The following is a 21,425-nucleotide window of genomic DNA, read 5'->3' on the forward strand; positions in this document are numbered from 1 at the left end:
AACGATAACCATTTAAATGCTTAAAATTGTCCTTTCTTTGCAATACTTCATATGCTTTTACAACACCCTTTGAGGTGGGTATTATAAAGGCCTCCTAGTTAAAAAGAAAGATCTCCTAACTATAAACCCCAGAAAAACTTTCACATACATGTGCAAGGAGGCTCCACAAGGTCATTAGAGTAGCACTGTCTGTAAAAGCAAAAATGGGAAACAAGCTCATTGTCCGTTGATATGAGAGCAGATAGCTCATAGTATTCATATGGTAGAATGTTATAGAGCTATAAAAGTGAATGAATTAGAAACTCACATCTCAGCATACATTACTATAAAAAAAACAGTGGTTAGAGCAAATTGCGAAGAAATAAACAGTACATATAATAACATTTATGTAAAGTTTTAAATCATGCAAAGCAATACTTTATTTTACTTAGAAATACATACATATAATACATATTTAGTAAAAGTTCAAAGAAATGTATGGGAATGAGAAATGCTGAGTTCACAATAGTATTTACCTCTGAGTGAAAACGTCCATTAGAAAGCAGGAAGAGGCCTTGGTCAGACCAATGGATGCATAAGTAAGAGCAAATACAAATTGATATTTCTCACTCCCATATTCCCATCCATTCTCTCTCTCTCAAAAAATCAATTTTAAAAAAGTAGGAAGAGGACATTCCAGGAAGAAGGAGCAGGTGTACAATAAAGTGAGTTTGTGCAATAACTTGGCATTTACAGGAATTGGTAAAGGTTTAATGTTGCTGGATCATAATGTGAAAGCAGGGTGGGGAAGTAAAGGAAATAGGAAGGTAATGAGATCAGGGAGGTGCATAGAAGCCTGGCAGTATCCACTTTGGACTTCTCAACAGACAATGGGAACCAATAATGACTTCTAGGTAGTCGCTTTGGCAACAATATGGGCAGTAGATCATACTGGTGAAGTCTGAGGAAGGATATCAGTTAGGCAGCCACTGCCATGATTCTAACAAAAGAAAGTTGAAGTTAGACAGTGGTAGTGTGACAGGAAAGGATATCTAAGACTAACTTGCACAGTGCACCAGTAGACATGCCCATCAACAAGAAAGTGAGAACACTGTACAACAATGAAACAAATACCACATTTATACAAGATTGAATGAAATCTCAAAATCTTGAGTGAACCAAATCCCAGAACCGCACAGGGAAAAATGTAAATCTTATTAAATTCAAAAACAATCTAAACTTTTTAAGCTACAAGTATGTGTGTGTGCGTATGTGTGTGCGTGTGTGTATATATGGAAAAAATGATGACTACAAACCAGGGTAGTGATTTCTTTGGGAGGTAGGGAATAAGATGATATGTGTGTATATGTACATATAGTATACACATATTTAACAGTGAGGGAGAGGAAGAGGGACAGGAATAGGAAGAGCCAGAGCAGACAGAGAGGTCATTTACAGACCAATGATGACAGCATATCATAACCAAAAATTTTGTTTAATCTGCTCTGTTGTACTAAAGGTTTGACAAAAGGACAAAGATAAAGCAGGAGATAATGTATTTTTCAGATGCTGTGGAGGTAATCTGTAGATTCCAGGCTTACTTTCTTCCTTAGCTGGCTGCGGATTCACTCTCAGAAAGGCAAAAGCTCCCACGAGTTTCTCCTTGCCTCCAACAGGAGGGTGGGGAGTTAGGGAATGTGAGAGTTCAGCCAGATTAGACAGAACTCCGTAAATGGAGGGTGAAGGGGCGGGGCAAGAAGAAAGGCGGGGCTGAGGGAGTCTTCTGGGCGGGGCGACCAGCGCAAGCGCATTAGCCCGCCTTCCCGTCATGGCGCTGGGGCTGGCCAGTCAGCCGCCGGTAGTGGCGGCGACTTCCCTTCCGAAGTCCCGGTCTCCGCCTCCTCCTCCCGCCCCGTCAGTTCAGCGGCGGAGGCGGCGGTGGCGGCAGCGGCTGTCCTTGCCTCTCCGCCATCTCCACCTCGGCCTATACCCCGGCCGGCGGCGTTGGCGGGGAGGGGGACAGTAGTTGTAGACGCCCGCCCCTGCCTCAAAGAAGGTGAGTTCCCGCCCCGGCGGCGGGGGCGGCCCCGCCTTCAGCCCCTCCACTCCCCGACCCAGTAAAAGGCCCTGCGCATCTAGCCCCGCTGGCCGCGCCCTGATGTGCAAAATGGCCGACCCGGTAGTGGCCCGAGTCCCTCCGCTCTCTTCGCCACCCGCCGCCCAGGAGAGGGGCGCCTAGGCCCCCAGGTGGGGGCAAAAGGGACGCCTCAGCGTGCTGAGGAAGCCGAGGTGTGAGTAAGAAAGAGGCGGCCAGGTAGAGGCCGGTGGACCTGGAGTGCCAGGGAGGCAGGGGCCTTGAGGAGGAAACTCACCATCGAGGGGACAGATATACGGAGATACAAAGCCCGAGACGTGGAAGGGAGCACACCTCCCCTGGGTGGAATCGACACCTGGAAAACAGAAACCTCACAGTAGGATAATTAGGGAGAAGTGGAGTTAGGAATTTGGGGAGAGTAGGACGTAGATCTGGGAGAAGGAAGGAGGGGCTCAGGTTTTTGAGGAATCAGTTTGGAGAAGTTTCCTTGGCTTTTAGAGGATAACACCCTGTTAAAACAAGCTTCTAAGATTACGGGCCTATCTAAAACTCTGAACTGAGCTTTAGTATGTACCTGTCAAAGTCAAATAAAACAAAGCCGGACATCAGCGGTGAAAACATTGTATTCAGCAACTGACAGGAGGGGAAGCGCTGAACTGCTTTCGCTTTGCGCAGACTCGACTGGGCGTTTGAAAGGGAGAAGGAAGGCCTGGGGGAAGGTAGGGTCAGGTAGACTCGGGGAAATGAAAATGACAAAGGGTTCGTTAGCGTGAATGCGGTTAGCTGGGTCTGCCTCCTGACATTAGGAAGTTAGGGTTCTTTCCTGACTGGGGGACTGAAGCCTGTACTTCCTGATGATTACATTTCAAAGGAGTAACTTTCAGGTCCTTAGACAGCCCTGAGTTACAGGAGATACCGTACATCTTCAAGGGTCAGAGGAAGGAATCATAATTGAAAGCCCTTTTTAGTAAATACTCCTAAAAAGAGAAGAAGTCTATCATTAGGTGTTAAAACAGTAAATTTGTTTGGACAGCCCTGAGCTTATCCTAACAAACTCAAAAGGTCATCGCAGGGATTTCATTTTAGGCTGCTGGAGGCCAAGGTTAAAATTTGGTCAAGTCTCTTCCTGCAGGGGTTTGGAAGGAGTGACCCTGCCAAAAAGTCTTTACGGTTCTCACCAACACATTTCCCCTAACACGAAAAGCTATTTCTTGATTATTTCAATCTAAGAGATGTTTAAATTCTTGCAAGACTGTATCTACAAACAGCCTGCTTTTTCCAAACAGATAAGGATATACGGCAGTTTGCAAATGATTTTAGATGAAGTTTGATCCCACTGCAGAAGATCTCAGTAAAACATTGAGCCAACTTCATTTTAATAATTAACTTTTAGTATTTACTGTATTGCCTTATGTTGGCTTTTTGTCTCCAGAGTGAAAGATAGTGAAGCCAGAATATCTTAAAATAATTCCTTTCATCTGGAGGGACACCAATAAATATAATAAGCTCAAAAATAATTTTGTGTTTACCTTCCTCCCTGATGTATTCTAATTTTCTGTGCTTTTCCATAGTCTTTTACACCTTTCACTTTGGAGGAATAACAAAGTAGTAAAATATATATTTCTTAAAATGTTTTGTAAGCACTTTATATAAATTTCACTCACTAAAAGTAGAAATTAGAAATTCATTGCAACTAGATGATGTGCCATTAAGTATCTTAGGGCAATTTGAAAATAGATTTAATGTCTTCTGTCAGCCTGGGTTAGCATCATTTTCTGAGATAAATTAAATCTGGATTTTTTTTGGTTTTCATAAGAAATATCCTGCCTCTCATCAACAAGTAAGCCTGAGCAGTTTATAGGAGTCAAGACTACAGTTCTATTTGGCTGTCATAACCAGATCACAGGAAGATTTGGAAATAGTTTCTCATGGAAAAAAGGCTTTTTATCCAACTTGGCATTTTCTGGGGTTTTTGTGTGATGATTGAATATGTGCAAAATTACTAAGGACTTAATGATGTCAGTCCACACAATGCTAGCCAATAACCTTTTATACCACTTCTGGGTAGTATAATGAGAATACTGGAATAGGAGTCTTGACTAGTCATAGGTTCTAGTTCTGTTTTCTCCACTAGCTGTATGACCCTAACTCCCAGACTTTCCTTACTTTGAGTTTTGTCATCTGTGAGGAGGAGCAATTGGATCAACCTAATTGAGTACCCATATTTTTCGGACCATAATACGCACCTAGGTTTCAGAGGAGGAAATATTTTGAAGCAAAAAAATGTGGTAAAATAATAACATAAATAACAATATTTCACCAACGTAAATGTAAGTAGAACTCAACAGCAGCATTAACAGCCATTCCAAATTTGGGGGGTAGGGGGTGCATTTTATAGTCTAAACAATACGGTAGTTTTCAACCAAAGGTAAATATACCCCCAGGACATTTGGCAACTTCTAGAGACATTTTTGGTTTTCACCACCTCACAAGGAAGGGCATAGTAAGAGCAGGGGCCACCGGCAGTATTTGGTATAGGCCAAAGATGCTGCAGACATCCTAAAATGCACAGGACAGCCCCATGCACACGCACAAAACAAAGGATTCTTCTACCCAGAATGTCAACAGTATTGAGATTGAGGAACTCTGCACTTAACCAAACTCTGAGGTCCTGGACAATTTTTAAATTGCGAGCTGATTTACAGTTTTGTGTTGATAATTATACAATGTATTGGCTGTTTACTAGAATAGCAATTCATAAAACAGGAAACTGACCTAGAACGGCCATCAGATGACATTTATAGAGTAATGAAATCTCTGTTGATATAGGCCTGAGACTATTCACTAGGATTTGAAAAAATATTATTTCAGTAACTGTTCAGTTAACTGTTACTTAACAAATGGTAAATATTTGATATATTATTCTCCTTAAAACACTAGTGAGACTAGATGTATTTTTAGTTTAGATATGTATAAAAGCCTTAAATAATTGCCAATTAAGAGTACATGAACAAGCACATAACTGAAAGACTGCAGGTTCCATTCCTGGTCAGGGTACATACCTAGGTTGAAGGTTCAATCCCTAGTCCAGGCACATATGGGAGACAACCAGTCAATGACTCTCTCGCATAGATGCTTCTGTTTCTCCCTCCCTCTCTGAAGCAATGAAAAAAAAATGTCCCCAGGTGAGAATTAAAAAACAAATAACCTTTGTTAGAAGATTCTTTAGGATTTTAGCAATTACAAAGAGTAAAAAAATTTGTAGTATGAAATCTAAAAAAAAAATCTAATTGCAAGATAAGTGCAAATAGTGTCTACAATAATCACCATGTTCTTCAAACTGTAAAATGAATAGTAAATAATACTATGCAAAGTAATATAAAAAATAGAAGTAGCATCAAAATTTTCTGAGGGAAGATCTCTACAATACCCAGAATTTACTACTATGCCTTCTTTCTTTCCTCTAATGGTTCCTTTTGCCCACCATGTTCACAGAAGTTTGGTATATATACAGTTAGTTCAAATGCCCAACTATGTTAATTTGTAAGGAATTTCGGGGTATATAGAACACCTGCAAGGTACTTAAACACTTTCAAACAGGAATTAAACACATGGAGAAATGGAACACAGAGGAAAAGGAAGGGCAGATGTGATAGATTGATAGAATCTTGAGTTTATTTCTAAATCAAATTCATGTTTTTGAATATGCTTCTCCACTCCCCACTTCCATTCTTTTGGGTAATAATTATAATAGCAGTAATAACTTTTCTTCCTCTCTGTTATTCTGACTTCACTGGCATGAAAGCCTTAGAATTATCCATGTTTCCTCACTCTTCTCCTTCTCTGTCCCCAGCTATCAAAATTGCTTTCATTCCACCTGTAGAATGTCTTCTACATTCTTCCCTTCTTTTCTGGTTCAGCTCAATAGTCTCTTGCCTTCACTACCCTGCTTATGATTATCCCCATTTTCAGTCTCCTTTCTTCCTCTGTTGACTGCAGAATTAAATTCAAATGCCCAAATAAAGCCTATTAGGATCTGGCCCCATTCTACCTTTACAGCACAGTCTTTCACTACCTTCATGCATATCTTGTTTTGGCTAAAGCAGATAAGCGTTTTCTAATGTCCTTCCTTCCTCCAAAATACCCTTTCTTTACTCATGGTTTCTTTAAATTTTACCCATCTCCTAAGGGTGAATCCAAATCCATTCTCCACAAAGCCTTTCCCAGATCCCTCAGCAAGAGGACACTGTACTTTCCTATGTCTTATAGCACTAACATGTCTTTGTCCTACATTGTAGTTCTTTGCTTATCATTTTTACAAAATTATAAATTCCTTGATATTAGGAATTGTCTTATTTTCTTATTCATAATTCCCAGTGGGTGAAACAGCTATGTATATATAATGGAAAGAGTCAAGAGAAACCAAAGTTTAAGATCTAGCTCTATCATTTAACACATGTGCCAAGCTATTTTCTTTGAATCCTGATATCTTAATCTTCAAGGAAATTCCAGTTACTTTGCAGAGGTACAAGATAGAATAATCTATTACCTTGTTTAACATATAGTAGTCAGTAATACTTATCTCTTTTGTCCTCTCTTGCCCCACACCACCATGGTACCTTGAAGACAAACATTAATTAATAGCGATAAAGTTCAATAAAGCCCAAAGGCATGGAGAACTTGAACTAAGTAGTGTTATAGGAATTGAAAAATGAAGAGATAGAAATATTTTTAAATTTTTTATTTAGTTCTTTTTTTAATTCTCACCCAAGGATATGTTCATTGATTTTTTTAGAGAGAGAGGGAAAAAAATCAATGTGAGAGAGAAATATCTATAGGTTGCCTACCTTATGCTCCCTGACTGGGGATTGAACCCACAACCTTCTTGGTGTATGGGACAATGTGCCAACCAAGGGAGACACTCAGCTAGGTCAAGAGATAGACTCGAAAAACAAAGCTAGACTTGACATGAGTCAGAACTTGATAGGGTAAAATATAGCTGAGATTTTGAGCTCAGGAATATGATACTATTTAATAGAGATAAAGTAAAAGCTTGGTGAGTGAAGTAGTTAAAGGTGACTCCAAGTGTCTATAGTGTCAGCTGTCAATGTAAGAAAACATCCAGACTTATAGAGAATTTTTCTAAGAGTTTATTTGAACCAAACTCACAGCACATGCTGGGAAGCAAGATCTCAAAAACTCTAGAACAGGAGGGTCAAACTCATTTTTACCCGGGGCCACATCAGCCTCATGATTGCCTTCAAAGGGCTGAATGCAATTTTAGGACTGTATAAATGTAACTACTCCTTAACTAGCGGCAAGGAGCTGGGTCGAATAAAACAGATTTGGCATGCAGGCCTTATATTTGCCACCTGTGCTCTAGAAAATAGCAGTTCTGCAGTTTCTTTTATGCATTTGAAATTAATGGGGGGCCCCTGGCTGATGTGGCTCAGTGGACTGAGCACCAGCCTGCAAATCAAAAGGTCACTGGTTTGATTCCAGTCGAGACTCAGCCTGGGCTGTGGGCCAGGTCCCCAGCTGGGGGCATGGGAGAGGCAACCGATCAATGTTTCTCTAACACATAAACATTTCTTTCTCTCTCCCTTCCCCTCTCTCTGAAAATAAGTAAATAAAATCTTTAAAAGGGGGAAAAAAGAAATCAAGGAGGGAACTAAGGAAGATTACGTGAAGGTGGGGGGAAGCAAAGGGGGAACTGAATTACAGGATAGTTAACAAGATTATGTGCTCTCTTTAGGATGATTATTGCAAAGATGTATTGACCTGGATCAGCAGTTTTCAACTGTTTTCATCTCTTAGTACAAAGAAACTTAGTACCAAACTTCTGCTACCCACCAAAAAAAATATTTTTGCCAAAAAAAAAAGAAAAAAAAAAAAAAAAAATTTAAAAAAAAATTCAAGATTTCTGGTACCAAGAATTAATTAACCAGACACAATCTTATGCAACATGATCAATAAGATGAAAATCTATGATAAGGCATATATTTATGGTTTAAGCCAGGGCATTCACACAAGACAGCTGTTGTACTGGCTATTGTTATTTTTTTAATTTGGCAATCTAAGGGAAAAGAGGTCAGTGCCCCTGACTAAATAATCAGGTATTGCATGTTTTAAAAATTCTTTTGGCACACCGGTTGAAGGTAGCTGAACTAGATGTATAGAAACAATGGACAGGACCTGCTTATGGCAAAGATAAACCTTTTACTAAGAAATGTGCCTGGGGCATGACTACCCACCATGACCTGCCCCATTAGGAATTTACATTCAGATCATCCTGTGAGGTAACTTTCCATAGAACCCCCCTTTTTTTTTCTGTCCACACAGCTTAGAACATTGAATTTCAGAAATAGGCAATCTGGTATTAAGGGTTGAATGGAGAGTAGGACATTCTACCTAAATAGAGGTAGTTCTATTTTAGGCTATCAAGCTTCTAAATGACTAGTCTTCAGTAAACTTTCCATCTGAACTGTTTTTGTTGTTACAGTATTTACCTGGTCTTATTAAAGATTTTTAAGCCCCTACGATGTGGTTTAGTTGGGCATCATCCCACAAACCAAGAAAGAGGTCACTGGTTCAAGGCACACACCTGGGCTGCAGGTTTGATCCCCAGTCAGGTTGCATGCAGAAGGCAGCAGCCTATCTGTGTTTCTCTCTCACATCAGTGTTTCTTTCCCTCCCTATCTCTTTCTCGTCCCCTCTCTGTAAAATAAAAAATAATTAAATTGGTAAAAAAGATTTTTAATAGGAAAACCAATGCCATATCATCATGATCATATTGTATATATTAACTTTGAATTAAGGGGAGTTCTGAAAGCCTTTTTAGTTAAACTTTTTACCTTGCCTGACTTGAGTCAAATGTAATGTACATTATATACTTTAAAGCAACTAAAAATAATTTAGAAAGATACTATACATAACAGAAATATTTCTAAATATTCATTAAGTCCTTTCTAAAATATTTCTGATTTACAGTTCTTGAACATAATATTTTTAAGCAAATCTTTTCATATATACACTGGTACTGAACATTAAGCTTAAGTTTGAAGATTTCCTATAGAACCTTTACATTTGTATTGAGTTTTTCATTACAAAGTTATATATGTTCTTTGTAAAAATTAAAACAATACAGACATATGCAGAGAACAAAATGTTAAATGTTCTGCCCTACTCCTTTTCTAACCCCATTTCCCATACCCCATTAAGTTTAGTGCATATCTTTTCATTTTTTCCTATGGGTACTGCATCAAATCAGACTCACAAGAATCAGCAATATTACCTAATATTGAGGTTTACTAATTACTTAAAGCAGTGGTCCCAGTCCTTTTTTGTACCAAGGACTGTTTTTGTGGAAGACAGTTTTCCCTCGGGGTCCCAGGGGAGAGGGTTGGGGCGTGATGGTTTCAGGATGATTCAAGTGCATTATGTTCAAGTTCATCTCCTGCTGTGCGGCCTGGTTCCTGACAGGCTACAGAACAATATGGGTCCTTGGCCCTGGAGTTGGGGACCCTGACTTAAAGGGAAGAATCAATCAAGAGGCTCTAATGAAAACAGAGATGAAAGATGAAAGATGGCTAGTACATGAAAGATAGCTTCTCAGAACATACTTTCCCACATTGATCATGCATCTCTGACCCAGAATAATTGGTGAGCTTTCTAAGTGAGAGTCACCTCACACAGTGAAAGTATAAATTATGAATCAATTTAAATTATGAATCAGCATTTTATATACCAGAGAGTTGTTAGCTTGTGACATTGTTCAGGGAATTATGCCTCAGAGATCCTGGATTTATCTACTATAGTTATCTTTAGCCAGGGACATCTTGCTAAGAGTATTTCAGAGATAAGTTCCCTTCCTCATAGCAAATATTATTAGGCTCTTTACTCAAGGTTGAAAGGTCACCTGCCTTCTTCCCCAGTCCACCTCCCAGGAAAGCAAATGAATGGATTTACAGTCAATCTCCTTTAATTCCTTCCTTATAATCAATGCATATGCATATATTTAAATTTTAATTCTGTATGGTTGAGTTTTTATACTAAAATCGCATTTTAGCTAAATAGGTATGTAGGTAGATATAGTTCTATATTTACACATCATTAATAGATCATTAACATTGGTCTGTGTGGTTCCAACTCATTTAAATGGCTGCATAGAAAGTATTTTTGATGTTCCATGATTAGCATTGTATTTATAAACTAGCAAACTTCTACAAAATTTAAGCTGTTAGGAGCTTTAGGTATAGACCTCAAGTGTAAATGTAGTAATTTTTTTTTTATTGATTATGCTGTTACAGTTGTTCTATTCCCCCCTTCATTCCCCTCCACCCTACCCCCATTCCCACCATTATCCCCCCTTTAGTTTATGACCATGTGTCTCAAGTCCTTTAGATTCTATATTTCCCATGCTATTCTTGCCCCCCCCCCCATCTATTTTCTATCTACTGTCTATGCTACTTATTTTCTGTACCTTCTCCCCCCTTCTCCTCTTCCCACTTCCCTGTTGCTAACCCTCCTTGAGATCTTCATTTCTATGTTTCCACTCATGATCTAGCTGTCCTTTTAGTTTGCTTTTGTTTTAGGTGTGGTTGTTAATAACTGTAAGTTTGTTGTCCTTTCACTGTTCATGTTTCTTTAACTTCTTTTTCTTCGATAAGTCCCTTTAACATTTCATATAATAAGGGCTTGGTGATGATGAACTCCTTGAATTTGATCTTATCTGAGAAGCACCTTATCTGTCCTTCCATTCTAAATGAAAGTTTTGCCGGATAGAGCAATCTTGGTTGTAGGTCTTTGGATTTCATGACTTGGAATACCTCTTTCCAGCCCCTTCGTGCCTGTAAGGTCTCTTTTGAGAAATCTGCTGACAGTCTGATGGGGACTCCTTTGTAGGTGACTGTCCCCTTAGCTCTTGCTGCTTCTAGGATTCTCTCCTTCATTTTAATTTTGGCTAATGTAATGATGATGTGCCTTAGTGTGTTCCTTCTTGGGTCCAACTTCTTTGGTACTCTCTGAGCTTCCTGGACTTCTGGAAGTCTGTTTCCTTTGCCAGATTGGGGAAATTCTCCTTTATTATTTGTTCAAATAAGTTTTCCACTGGTGTCTGTTCCTTTCCCCCTTCTGGTACCCCTATAATTCGGATGTTGGAGCGTTTAAAGATGTCCTGGAGGTTCCTAAGACTCTCCTCATTTCTTTGAATTCTTGCTTCTTGACTCTTCTGTTTGGCCATTATTTGCTTTCTTCTGGTCCACTCCATTGATTTGAGTCCCAGTTTCCTTTTCATCGCTATTGGTGTCCTGTGCAATTCCATTCATTTCAATTAGTTTTGCCTTCATATGTTTGTCTAATTTGTGGCTATAATCAACCAGTTCTGTGAGGATCCTGATCACCAGTGTTTTAAACTGTGCGTCTGAGAGTTTTGCTATTTCTTCATCGCTTAGATTTATAGGCTCTGGGGCTTTGAGATCTTCTTGAGCCATTTTTGGTCTGTTCATGCCCTTTAAGTGTGAGGAGCTGAGCCTTGGACTCCCAGGTCACTGGGTTGTGACGCTGTACATGGGGGCGTGATCAGAGCAGGAAATGGCGACCCCCTCTGCTGTTTCACGCAGCTGGGTGAGGAGCCGCACCTTAGGTGGTTCACCAGGGCAAGGCCACTCAGAGTCGCTGGGTTATGAGGCTGTATGTGGAGGTGGGGTCAGAGCAGGGAAATGGCGGCGCCCTCCCTGCCGCTTGCTGTGGGGACCCGCTGGGTCCCGGTCCAATCGCCCACTCTCTCGCCTGTCCACCCGAGCACAAATGCCCGATCACAGTCAACACACAGCACCACTCCCCCGCTGTCTCCCCTGCGGTTGCTCACTTGGTCGCTCGCTCAGTTGCTCACTAGGTCCAACCCTGCGCCTAGATGCTGCGCGCCTGGATTCCGTACACCTGAGTCTGTCCGACCGAGTTTTCCTGTGCAACCCCGCTCCACCAGCTGCTGGTTTCGCCCCTTACCAGTCAGGCTGAAGAATTTGTTAACAGACTTCCGAAAAGTTCAATTTTCCGTGTTCTGGCTGTGTTTTCTGTTGCTAATATTCAGTTGTCTCTAAACTTGGTTGTGTGAGAAGGCACGGCATATCCACCTATGCCTCCATCTTGGCGGAAGTCCTAAATGTAGTAATTTTGACACAGAGTTTTTATTGTGGTGAGAAACATTTTTAGCAAATGTCCTAGAAGTTAATACCTAAATATGATGGTAGCTTTGAGTGGCTTGTCTAATCCTTGTTTAGTGCCTTGCTCGTGGTCATGTTTGTGACAACTGTGGAAGACAGTTGCTTACCACAGGTAATGATGGTTTGTGGCTCCTCCCTGGGATTCTCAGATGGCATTAGTGATATAACTAGAATTAGTGACTATCTTAAAGTTGATTGCATTTCATGAGATGGTCATCTATAAAAAACAAAATTCCAAGACTTGATTTCTTAGCCCAGACTTTCCATACTAGTACCCCAGATAATTTTCATCAAGTCCAGATTCCCGTGGTGCCCCAGTAACAACTTCTTCAGAATAGTATTTTCTGGACTAAGTAAAAACATATTATCATATTTAATATTATAGTCTTACTAAATGTTTTCATACTAAAACTTTAATGAGCAAAAGCTAGTATTATGGTCTTTCAAGCACTCAGGAAATTAAGATTTAAGATGGTATAGGAAATGATATCTACTTGAAGATTAAAAATATACCTTAAAGTTAAATATGAACTTCTATCTTACCTTCCTTTTTTTATTCATAGATACCATGTGAATGAACAGAGACTGAACATTTTATAGATACTTTTTGTAAAAGGCAAATGTCAGGGGTATCAAATTCATCTTCACCAGGGGCCACATCAGGCTCACGGTTGCCTTCAAAGGGCCAAATGTAATTTCAGTGCCTTAACAGTTAAGGAGTAGCTACATTTATACAGTCCTAAACTTATTTCGGCCCTTTAAAGGCAACTGTGAGGCTGATGTGGCCCCTGGTGAAAATGAGTCTGACACCCTGGCATGTGTGGAGTAGTAGTTTGAATCACAAAGAATTTCACATTATCTGGTAGGTTGAAAATAAAGATCTTCTAAATCACAGATTATTTCTACTGAAGCTGATACTTTGATTTGAAAGCAAGCAAAAGCTATTCTTAAACTGTTAGTTCAGACTAAATATATTAAAAATTATGAAGTGTAAGTTTGGGGTTACTTTGTTCTAAAATAAACACAATACTAAGTTTTCCAGGGTAAAATACATCTCAAAAGTGAGCTTTCCTATCAGGTTTACATGAAGCAAAGTAGTAAGAAACTGGAGGTGGCTTTTGTGAATTTTCAGATGATTGACCTATAGTAATGATATAATTTTAAAATTGGAATGATTTAATCTTTATAACAAGATTGTGGTGGTTTTCAGGTGACTAGGTGTGGTGTATTAGACACAAATAAATTTTGTAACCTTTGTATCATGTTTTTTAGCTCCCCAGTTGTTGCACAGTCTCACTCTTTGGGAAAAATTTATGCTAGGAAACTGGAGCAATTAATGGGTGAATATGATCAGATTTCTCCACCAAGTTCTCAGCCTGATAAGGGTAAGGTTCCTTTTGCCTCTTTATTGATCTTTGCACCATCTGTGGTTTTTTGGAACTGTGTTTTTTTTTTTACTTAGCATGTCTTCAAGGTTCATACATGTGGTACCATGTGTCAGTACTTCATTCTTTTTTAGTACTGAATAATATTCTGTTGTGTGAATATGCCACATTTTATGCATTCATCAGTTGAAAGACATTGTTTCTGCTTTTTAGCTGTTATGAATAATGCTGCTATGAACATTTGTATACAAGTTTTTGTATGGACATAGGTTTTCAATTCTCTTGGGTATATACCTAAGTAAAATTGCTGGGCCATAGGTAGCTCTATATTTAACATTTTGTGGACCTCCCAAACTGTTTTTCAGAGTAGCTGCCACATTTTACATTCCCATTAACAGTGAATGAGGTTTACAGTTTTTCCACATCCTTATACTTAATATCACTTGTCATTTTGTTGATCTGTCATTTTGATTAACCATGGTAGTGAGTATGAAGAAAAATCTTTTCTCCCTTATTTTTTTTGTTTTTTATTGAATTTATTGTTGTGACATTGGTTAATATAATTAAATAGGTTTCAGGTATACAATTCTATAATATACCATCTGTATATTGTATTATGTGTAAAAATTTTTTGAGGTTTTTTATTGTATTTTTCCATTACCATTTAGTCCCCTTATACTCCCCTTCCCATCCCTTCACCACAGTCACCACAGTGTTGTCCATGTCCATGAGTCCTTTTTCCTTTTTCCTCAATCCCTCCACTCCCCACCCTCCCCTTATTAAAATTTTTCAAACATAAAAGTAGAGAAAAGTAGTATGAACTTTCATGCACCCATCATTCACTTTCAACAATTATCAACATCTTTTTACTCTTGTTAGTGACTTTTTAAAAACAGCTTTATTCGGGTATAATATATAATAAACTGTACACTACCAGTCAAGATGGCAGTATAGGCAGTATATCACCTCTTTGCAGAACCACATCAAAATTACAACTAAAATATAGAACAACCATCACACAGAGCTGTCAGAAATCAAGTTGAATGGAAGTCTGACAACTACAGAATTAAGAAACCACATCCATCTAGAGCGGTAGGAGGGATGCAGGTGTGGGACAGGCCGGTCCCTCATCCACGTGTAGTGGATAAAGATTTGTGAGGCATATCATAAGAGCGAGGAGTCTCAGCCCCACACCAGGCTTCCCCAGCCCAGGGTTCCAATGCCAGGAAGATAAGTATCCACAACTTCTGGTTTCAAAACCAGCAGGAATTGAGTCGATGGAAGAAACTGTTGGAGCCCCAAGCAGTTCCTCTTAAAGAATCCACATACGGACTTACCTACTCAGACTCACTCCCTCTGAGCTCCAGCACCAGGGTAGCAGCTTGAAAGTCACCAGTGGTATACAGGAAGAAACTGAAGTATCTGGCATCAAGGCAAACAGAGGCCATTGTCCCTTTTCTAAACCATTCCCCCACAGAGCCATAAGCTGATGCCATATCTGAGACTCTATCAACCTGACTAACACTGGTTGACCCACCTTGGAGATCCCCAGAGACTCCACCTGACCATTTATGGGCCCACCCAAGCTGCTTTTCCATATAAATAGCTAGTCTTCGCTCTTGCTTCACAACTTCCTAAATCCTATCGAACAAGCAACAGCTGGCCTCTGAGCCCCAGGCACAGCACAAGAGTAGCCAGACTGGATACACAGCTTGCCTTCACCTGGGAGTCTCCAAGCCCAGCACAAGTCACAGCCATCTGATTGCTTTATCAGGCAGGGTGGCCCGGGGCAAAACACAGGTGGGGGCTGACTTTGGCCCTGCATAGGAAACCACAGGGTCAGCGCACCCAGTGGGCAGCTACAGACCACATTGGAGCACCACCACCCTGCCCTAGTATACCCGATCCTTCATAGAGGGTGAAGGTTGGTGGTCAGTGGTCACAGCCAATTCTTGCAGCTGACTGGTTGGGTAAACCTCTCCTACTGACCTGTCAACAGCAACCAAGGCTCAACTACAGGAGGAGAGTGAACTCAGCCCACACAAAGGGCACATTTCAAGTACCCAGCTTGAGTGACAGGGGAGGCTGTACCACTGGACCCTACAGGACACCTACCACATTAGGCCACATTACCAAAACACAAAGTCAAAGCAGCTCTACCTAATATGTATAAACAAACACAGGAAGACTGCCCAAACAAGGAGACAAAGAAATATGGCCTCAATAAAAGAACAGATCAAAACCCTAGAAAAAAGAACTAAGCGAAATGGAGATAAGCAATGATCAGATGCAATATTCAAAACACTGGTTATAAGGATGCTTGAGGAACTTAGTGAGGACCTCAGCAGCATAAAAAAGATCCAACAGATAAAAAGGATACACCAATATTGAAATAAAGAACAATTTATAGGGAAACAACAGTAGAGTGAATGAAGCCAAGAATCAAATCAGTGATTTGGAACATAAGGAAGCAAAAACAATCAGAGCACGAAGACGAAAAAACAATTCAAAAAAAAAGGAGGATAGTATAAGCAGCCTCTGGGACAACTTCAAAAGGTCCAAAGGAGTTCATGGGGGTGCTAGACAGAGAAGAGAAAGAACAAGAAATTGGAAAATCTATTTGAAAAAATAATGAAAGAAAAGTTCCCTAATTTGGTGAAGTAATAAACATGCAAGTTCAGGAAGCACAGAGAGTCCCAAACAAGGTGGATGCAAAGAGTCCAAGATACATCATAATTAAAATGTCAGAGGTTAAAGATAAAGAGAGAATCTTAAAAGCAGCAAGAGAAAAGCAGTTAGTTACCTACAGGAGAGTTCCCATAAGACTGTCAGCTGATTTCACAGAAAATACTTTGTAGGCTAGAAGGTATTGGGCAAGAAATATTCAAAGTCATGAAAAGCAGGGACCTACAGCCAAGATTGCTCTACCCAGCAAAAATATTATTTCGAATCAAAGGGCAGATAAAGAGCTTCCCAGACAAGGAAAAACTAAAGGAATTCATCATCACCAAACCATTACTATATGAAATATTAAAGGGACTTATTTAAGAAAAAGGTCAAAACTATGAACAATAAGAGGCAAAAATACAAATCTATCAAGAATTAAATCTAAAAAGCAAATTAGGCAGACAAGAAGAACAGAGACAGAATCATAGCATCCAGAGAGCCTTGTGGTGGTTGCCGGGTGGGAGATGGTTGTGGGGAAATGGGTGAAGAGGTCAGGGTATTAAAAAGTACAAATGGGTAGTTACAGAATAGCCATGGGGACGTAGAGTACAGTATAGGAAATGGAGTAGCCAGAGAACTTATACGCATGACCCATGGACATCAACAATGGTGGGGGAATTGCTTGGGAGCGGGGGCTGGGGGAGAGTGCTGGGTGGAGGTAGAGGCGAGGGGCAAAATCAGGACAACTATAATAGCATCATCAATAAAATATTTTTTAAAAACAAACACATTTAAATTATATGATGGGAGTTTTTTTATATTTTTTTTAATTTTTAGAGAGGGGAAGGGAGGAAAAAAAGAGAGATAAACATTGACAGATTGCCTCTCCCAAGCCCCCAGATGGGGACCTGGCCTGCAATCCAGGCATATGCCCTGACTGGGAATCAAACCAGCAACCTTTGAGTTTGCAGGCCTGCACTCAGTCTCCTGATTCATTGAGCCATACCAGGCAGGTCTGGTTTTTGACAGATGTATATGCCCATAAAGTTACCAACACAATCAAGGTAGTAAACATATCTTTACCAAAAAAAAAAATGCCCTTCATAATGGCTTCCTGCTTTCCTCCCATCTCTTGCTACCTCATCTCAAAGTAATCACTTTTAGTACAAATGAATTTGTATTTTCTAGAGTTTTGTGTAAATGGTATCAAATATTATGTACTGTTTTGTCAGACTTCTTTCACACAGCATAATTATTTTGAGATTTATCCATGTTGTTAAGTGTATCAATAGTTTATTTCTTTTTATCAGTGATAGTATTCCACTGTATGACCGTACCACTATTTATTTGATTTATTTATTCACCTGCTGATCATCATTTGGGTGTTTTCTTTTCTGAGGCTATTACAAATAAAACTGCTGTGAACATTCATGTATAAGTCTTTATATGTACATATATTTCCTTTTATTTTGGGTAAATATCTAGGAGTAGAATAACCAGCCCCTGTGGTAGATGTATGTTTAACTTCCTTAAACTGCCAAACTGTTTTCCAAGTGGTTGTACCATTTACATCCCCACCAGCAATGTATGAAAATTCTAATTGTTCTGCATCCTCACCAACACTGGTATTGTCAGTCTTTTTCATTTTAGTCATTCTAATAAGTGTATGGTGGTATCTCATTAAGGTGTCATTTGACATTGACTTGATGACTAATGACTTGATGACATAGCTGATTTTCATGTGATTGGCCATTCATATATATTCTTTTCTAAAGAGTCTGTTTAAATCCTTTCTATATATTAACCAAATATTTGTTACATTATCTTATTTTATTCTGAATTTTTATACTATTTAAGTTGAATAGAATAGTAGCTAAATTTTCTAACTCATCAAATGAGACTTCATGTAGACTTTCTTTTTAATCTCAAATTGTCAGATAAGATAGCTGATCATTAGTGTCTCTACAGAGTGCTGTGTTAGGCATATTTTCTTTTAAAGGGAAGAAATGTTCAATTCTGCACGGATAATGCTTTCTTCCTAATCTTTGGAACCAAAATGTATCACCAGAAATACCTAGGGCATCATCATCTCATAGTTAAGTACATTTTCTGCTTTATCTGTACATACGCAGGATTTTAGGTAGGGTATAGGAAGAGAAGCAAGAATAGTGCTATTCCTCCCCACCCCACCCCCCCAAAAAAAGAGTCAACAAGCAAACAAAACACTAGCTTATGTATTTGAAATTTTTCCTGAAACTTTTCTCCATAGTAATTCAACCCCCCCCCTCTGAACTTTCACCTTCATTTCCTCCCTTAACCCTCCCACCAGCAGTTTAATAGAGAACAAAGCAGAATGCATTCTAGAATGCTTTTTTCACCAATCAGAAGTAGCGGAATGAAATCTAAGCCCTATATAGAAGAGCCGGAACTCTGTTCTCTCATTTTCCCTCATGCCCTATACCTAAGAGTTTTATCTCATAGCTGAATTTCTAATTTCCAGCATTCCCAAACCATTTTAGAAACATCCTTATATTTTTAAGTCCTGCAGTACTCTAGTCAGGTGAGTGTGTGTGTTTAATTTTGTTTGGGTAAACTGATGGGTTTAAAGTACTTCATGTTTCCATTATCATAGAAAATAATAAAAAAGAATTTTAAAAAATAGAAGAAAGCAAGCAAGATACAAGAAACTAATTAATCATAACTTTATAAAACAAACGAACATTTAGATTAGGCCATCCACCATGGATGTGTAGTCCTTATCTACACATCTTTACATTCCTTACATTTGTAGCCCTCCAACAAAATCATAAATGCCAGCTCCTTTCTGCCCTCTATCTCTCTTCTGAGAAGGATAAAGTTCCTTGTGAGTAGTCTGGGAGACATTTAACTATCCTAATGTTCCTTTTTGGCATATAACTTTATGATATTTAACTGTTATACTGAATTAGGTTTTAATTTGTGTGGACTATTTTGTTTTGTTTTGAAGCTCTCTTTAAAAGCAAAAGATACATTCAGAATAAAATAATCTAGTATAAAGAATTTTCTTTTATCTTCTCTACAGAGTATTCCCTTGTCAAGCTAATGAAGCATTCAAAGAAGACATATGACTCTTTTCAAGATGAACTTGAAGATTATATCAAAGTGCAGAAAGCCAGAGGCTTAGAGCCAAAGACTTGTTTTAGACGGATGAGAGAGGACTATTTGGAAACCTGTAGGTACAAAGAAGAGGTTGATTTCAGACCCAGGTATAGAATGTTTGATCAAAGACTCCCGTCTGAAACCATCCAAACCTACCCAAGATCATGCAGTATTTCACAAATTGTGGAAAACCAGTTACCTCAGTGGCTACCAGCTCATGACAGCAGGTTAAGATTAGATTCCCTGAGCTACTGCCAGTTCACCAGGGACTATTTCTCAGAAAAACCAGTTCCCTTGAACCTTAGTCAGCAAGAGTACAATTACAGCACATACAATGTAGACTCTAGAGTTTACAAGCACCTCTCAGAAAACAGTACCAGTGCCCATAAAGCTAGTCATAAACGGATGCATCACAAGAGAAAAAGGCATCCAGAAGAAAGCAGAGAAACATCAGAGGAGAAGCAGCCCAAGCACAAGAGGGAAAAAGGCTGTGAGGAAACAGACTTAGACAAACACAAGAGCATCCAGAAAAACAAAACAGAGGTGGAAACAGTCAGGATCAGTGCAGAAAAGCTTAAGAATCACAAGGAGAAAAAAAGACGAGATGTAGCCTCGAAGAAAGAAGATCGTAAGCATAGAAAAGAGAAAAAGGAACAAGGTAAAGAAAGAACCGAGGAAGAAATGCTTTGGGACCAATCTATCCTTGGATTTTGAAGCTCTCAAGTTGATTCTCCTGAGGTTAAATTGAGAAAACCATTGAGGAGCTTGGTTTTCTAATGTTCATGTTCATAGCACTTTTCTCATATAAACAGGTACTTTAACTTCTAACAAAGGCCAAGTGAACAGAAAGTATTTAGTATGCTTGATCTCCAACATGGAAATTACTTTTCTTCATTTTCTAAAAGCATTATTACATTTTTCTTATGTATAATGTAACTTCCCTTAATGAGAGTGGCTTTGCTTTTATTCATCAAATTGCTATGCTGATGGAAGTATTTTTCCTTTGGGAAGTCATTTATTTTAAATTGGAGGATTAATAGACTTGGTAGAATCTATTTCTTGATTGGGTTTGTTTTAGTTTGGGGTGCAGGATTTAGTTTGATTTTATGTTCATTAGTTTTCTTAATGAAGCAATTTAGATTTTTTTCCCTCTGTTAGATATATGTTTTATTTTGTTGAAGCTCTTTGTATTTTCTATATTTTCTTTGAAGCATCTGTATTGAAAAGTGGAAATGGAAATACATTAAAATAATATGCTTAGGTTACATATAGTTTTAAAAGTTTCAAAGAGTCGATACAAAATCAGTTTATAACAAGTATTTATAATAAAGTGTTCTAATTTTACATTTGTCGTTCTGTATCAATGATCTGTTTCTGTTCAATGATGATTTTCTTCTAGAAGAGTAATAATTGAGAAGTTTGTACTTAAAAGGCAAGATCTTTTGGGTAGGTCACATTCACAGTTATAAAAAATTCCTTATCTCCTATACCTTGCTCATTCCTGCTTAAACTCATTTTACCATCCTCTCTCCTCAATTCTCTTTCATGTAACCAGTCTCTCTATTTTTACTGGACTGCCGCCTTACTCACCCCGGCCCCTCTGGGAGTCACCATCTTACCAAGCCTTCTACCTCACTGGGCCCCACATAGCAAAGACGAAAGGGAAGAATGGGGGAAAGAAGAGAGATGGGGGAGGGCAGGTGACCCATTTGATTTTACACTATGACCACAAACCTTCAATCCTTCAAGCTTTCCCTAGTAAGCCTTCCATTCAAAGCCTTATTCCTCAAACGCTCCTCTCAGCTTCCACAGCACCCTTTTCCCCTGTTTTTTCCCTACATCCATAGCTCCTCTCATGGTCTCCTTTACTGGTTCCTCCTCTGCCCACCTCTGAATGCATCCAGTGTATTGCATCAGGAGCCAGTCCTAGACTACCTC

At 39.2% G+C, this 21,425-nt stretch overlaps 1 protein-coding gene across 4 annotated transcripts; it reads left to right on the plus strand.

The window, feature by feature from the left end:
- The first annotated feature begins 1,810 nt into the window (after positions 1-1,810).
- Positions 1,811-20,831, plus strand: KRCC1 (lysine rich coiled-coil 1). Of its 4 annotated transcripts, none has more exons than XM_037168183.2 (3): positions 1,813-2,035; positions 13,570-13,682; positions 19,411-20,831. In XM_037168183.2, exons 2-3 carry the CDS (start codon positions 13,634-13,636, stop codon positions 20,199-20,201), a joined length of 840 nt encoding a protein of 279 aa, XP_037024078.2. In that variant the 5' UTR covers positions 1,813-2,035; positions 13,570-13,633; the 3' UTR covers positions 20,202-20,831. The 4 variants fall into 4 exon arrangements, with proteins under 4 accessions (XP_037024077.2, XP_037024078.2, XP_037024075.2 ...); XM_037168180.2 differs by lacking the exon at positions 1,813-2,035 and adding an exon at positions 2,090-2,268; XM_037168181.2 differs by lacking the exon at positions 1,813-2,035 and adding an exon at positions 2,090-2,226.
- Positions 20,832-21,425: the final 594 nt, after the last annotated feature.

This window comes from Artibeus jamaicensis, unplaced genomic scaffold, assembly GCF_021234435.1.
Source record: "Artibeus jamaicensis isolate MK-2021 breed Jamaican fruit bat unplaced genomic scaffold, CSHL_Jam_final contig_384, whole genome shotgun sequence".
NCBI classification, from domain to species: domain Eukaryota; kingdom Metazoa; phylum Chordata; class Mammalia; order Chiroptera; family Phyllostomidae; genus Artibeus; species Artibeus jamaicensis.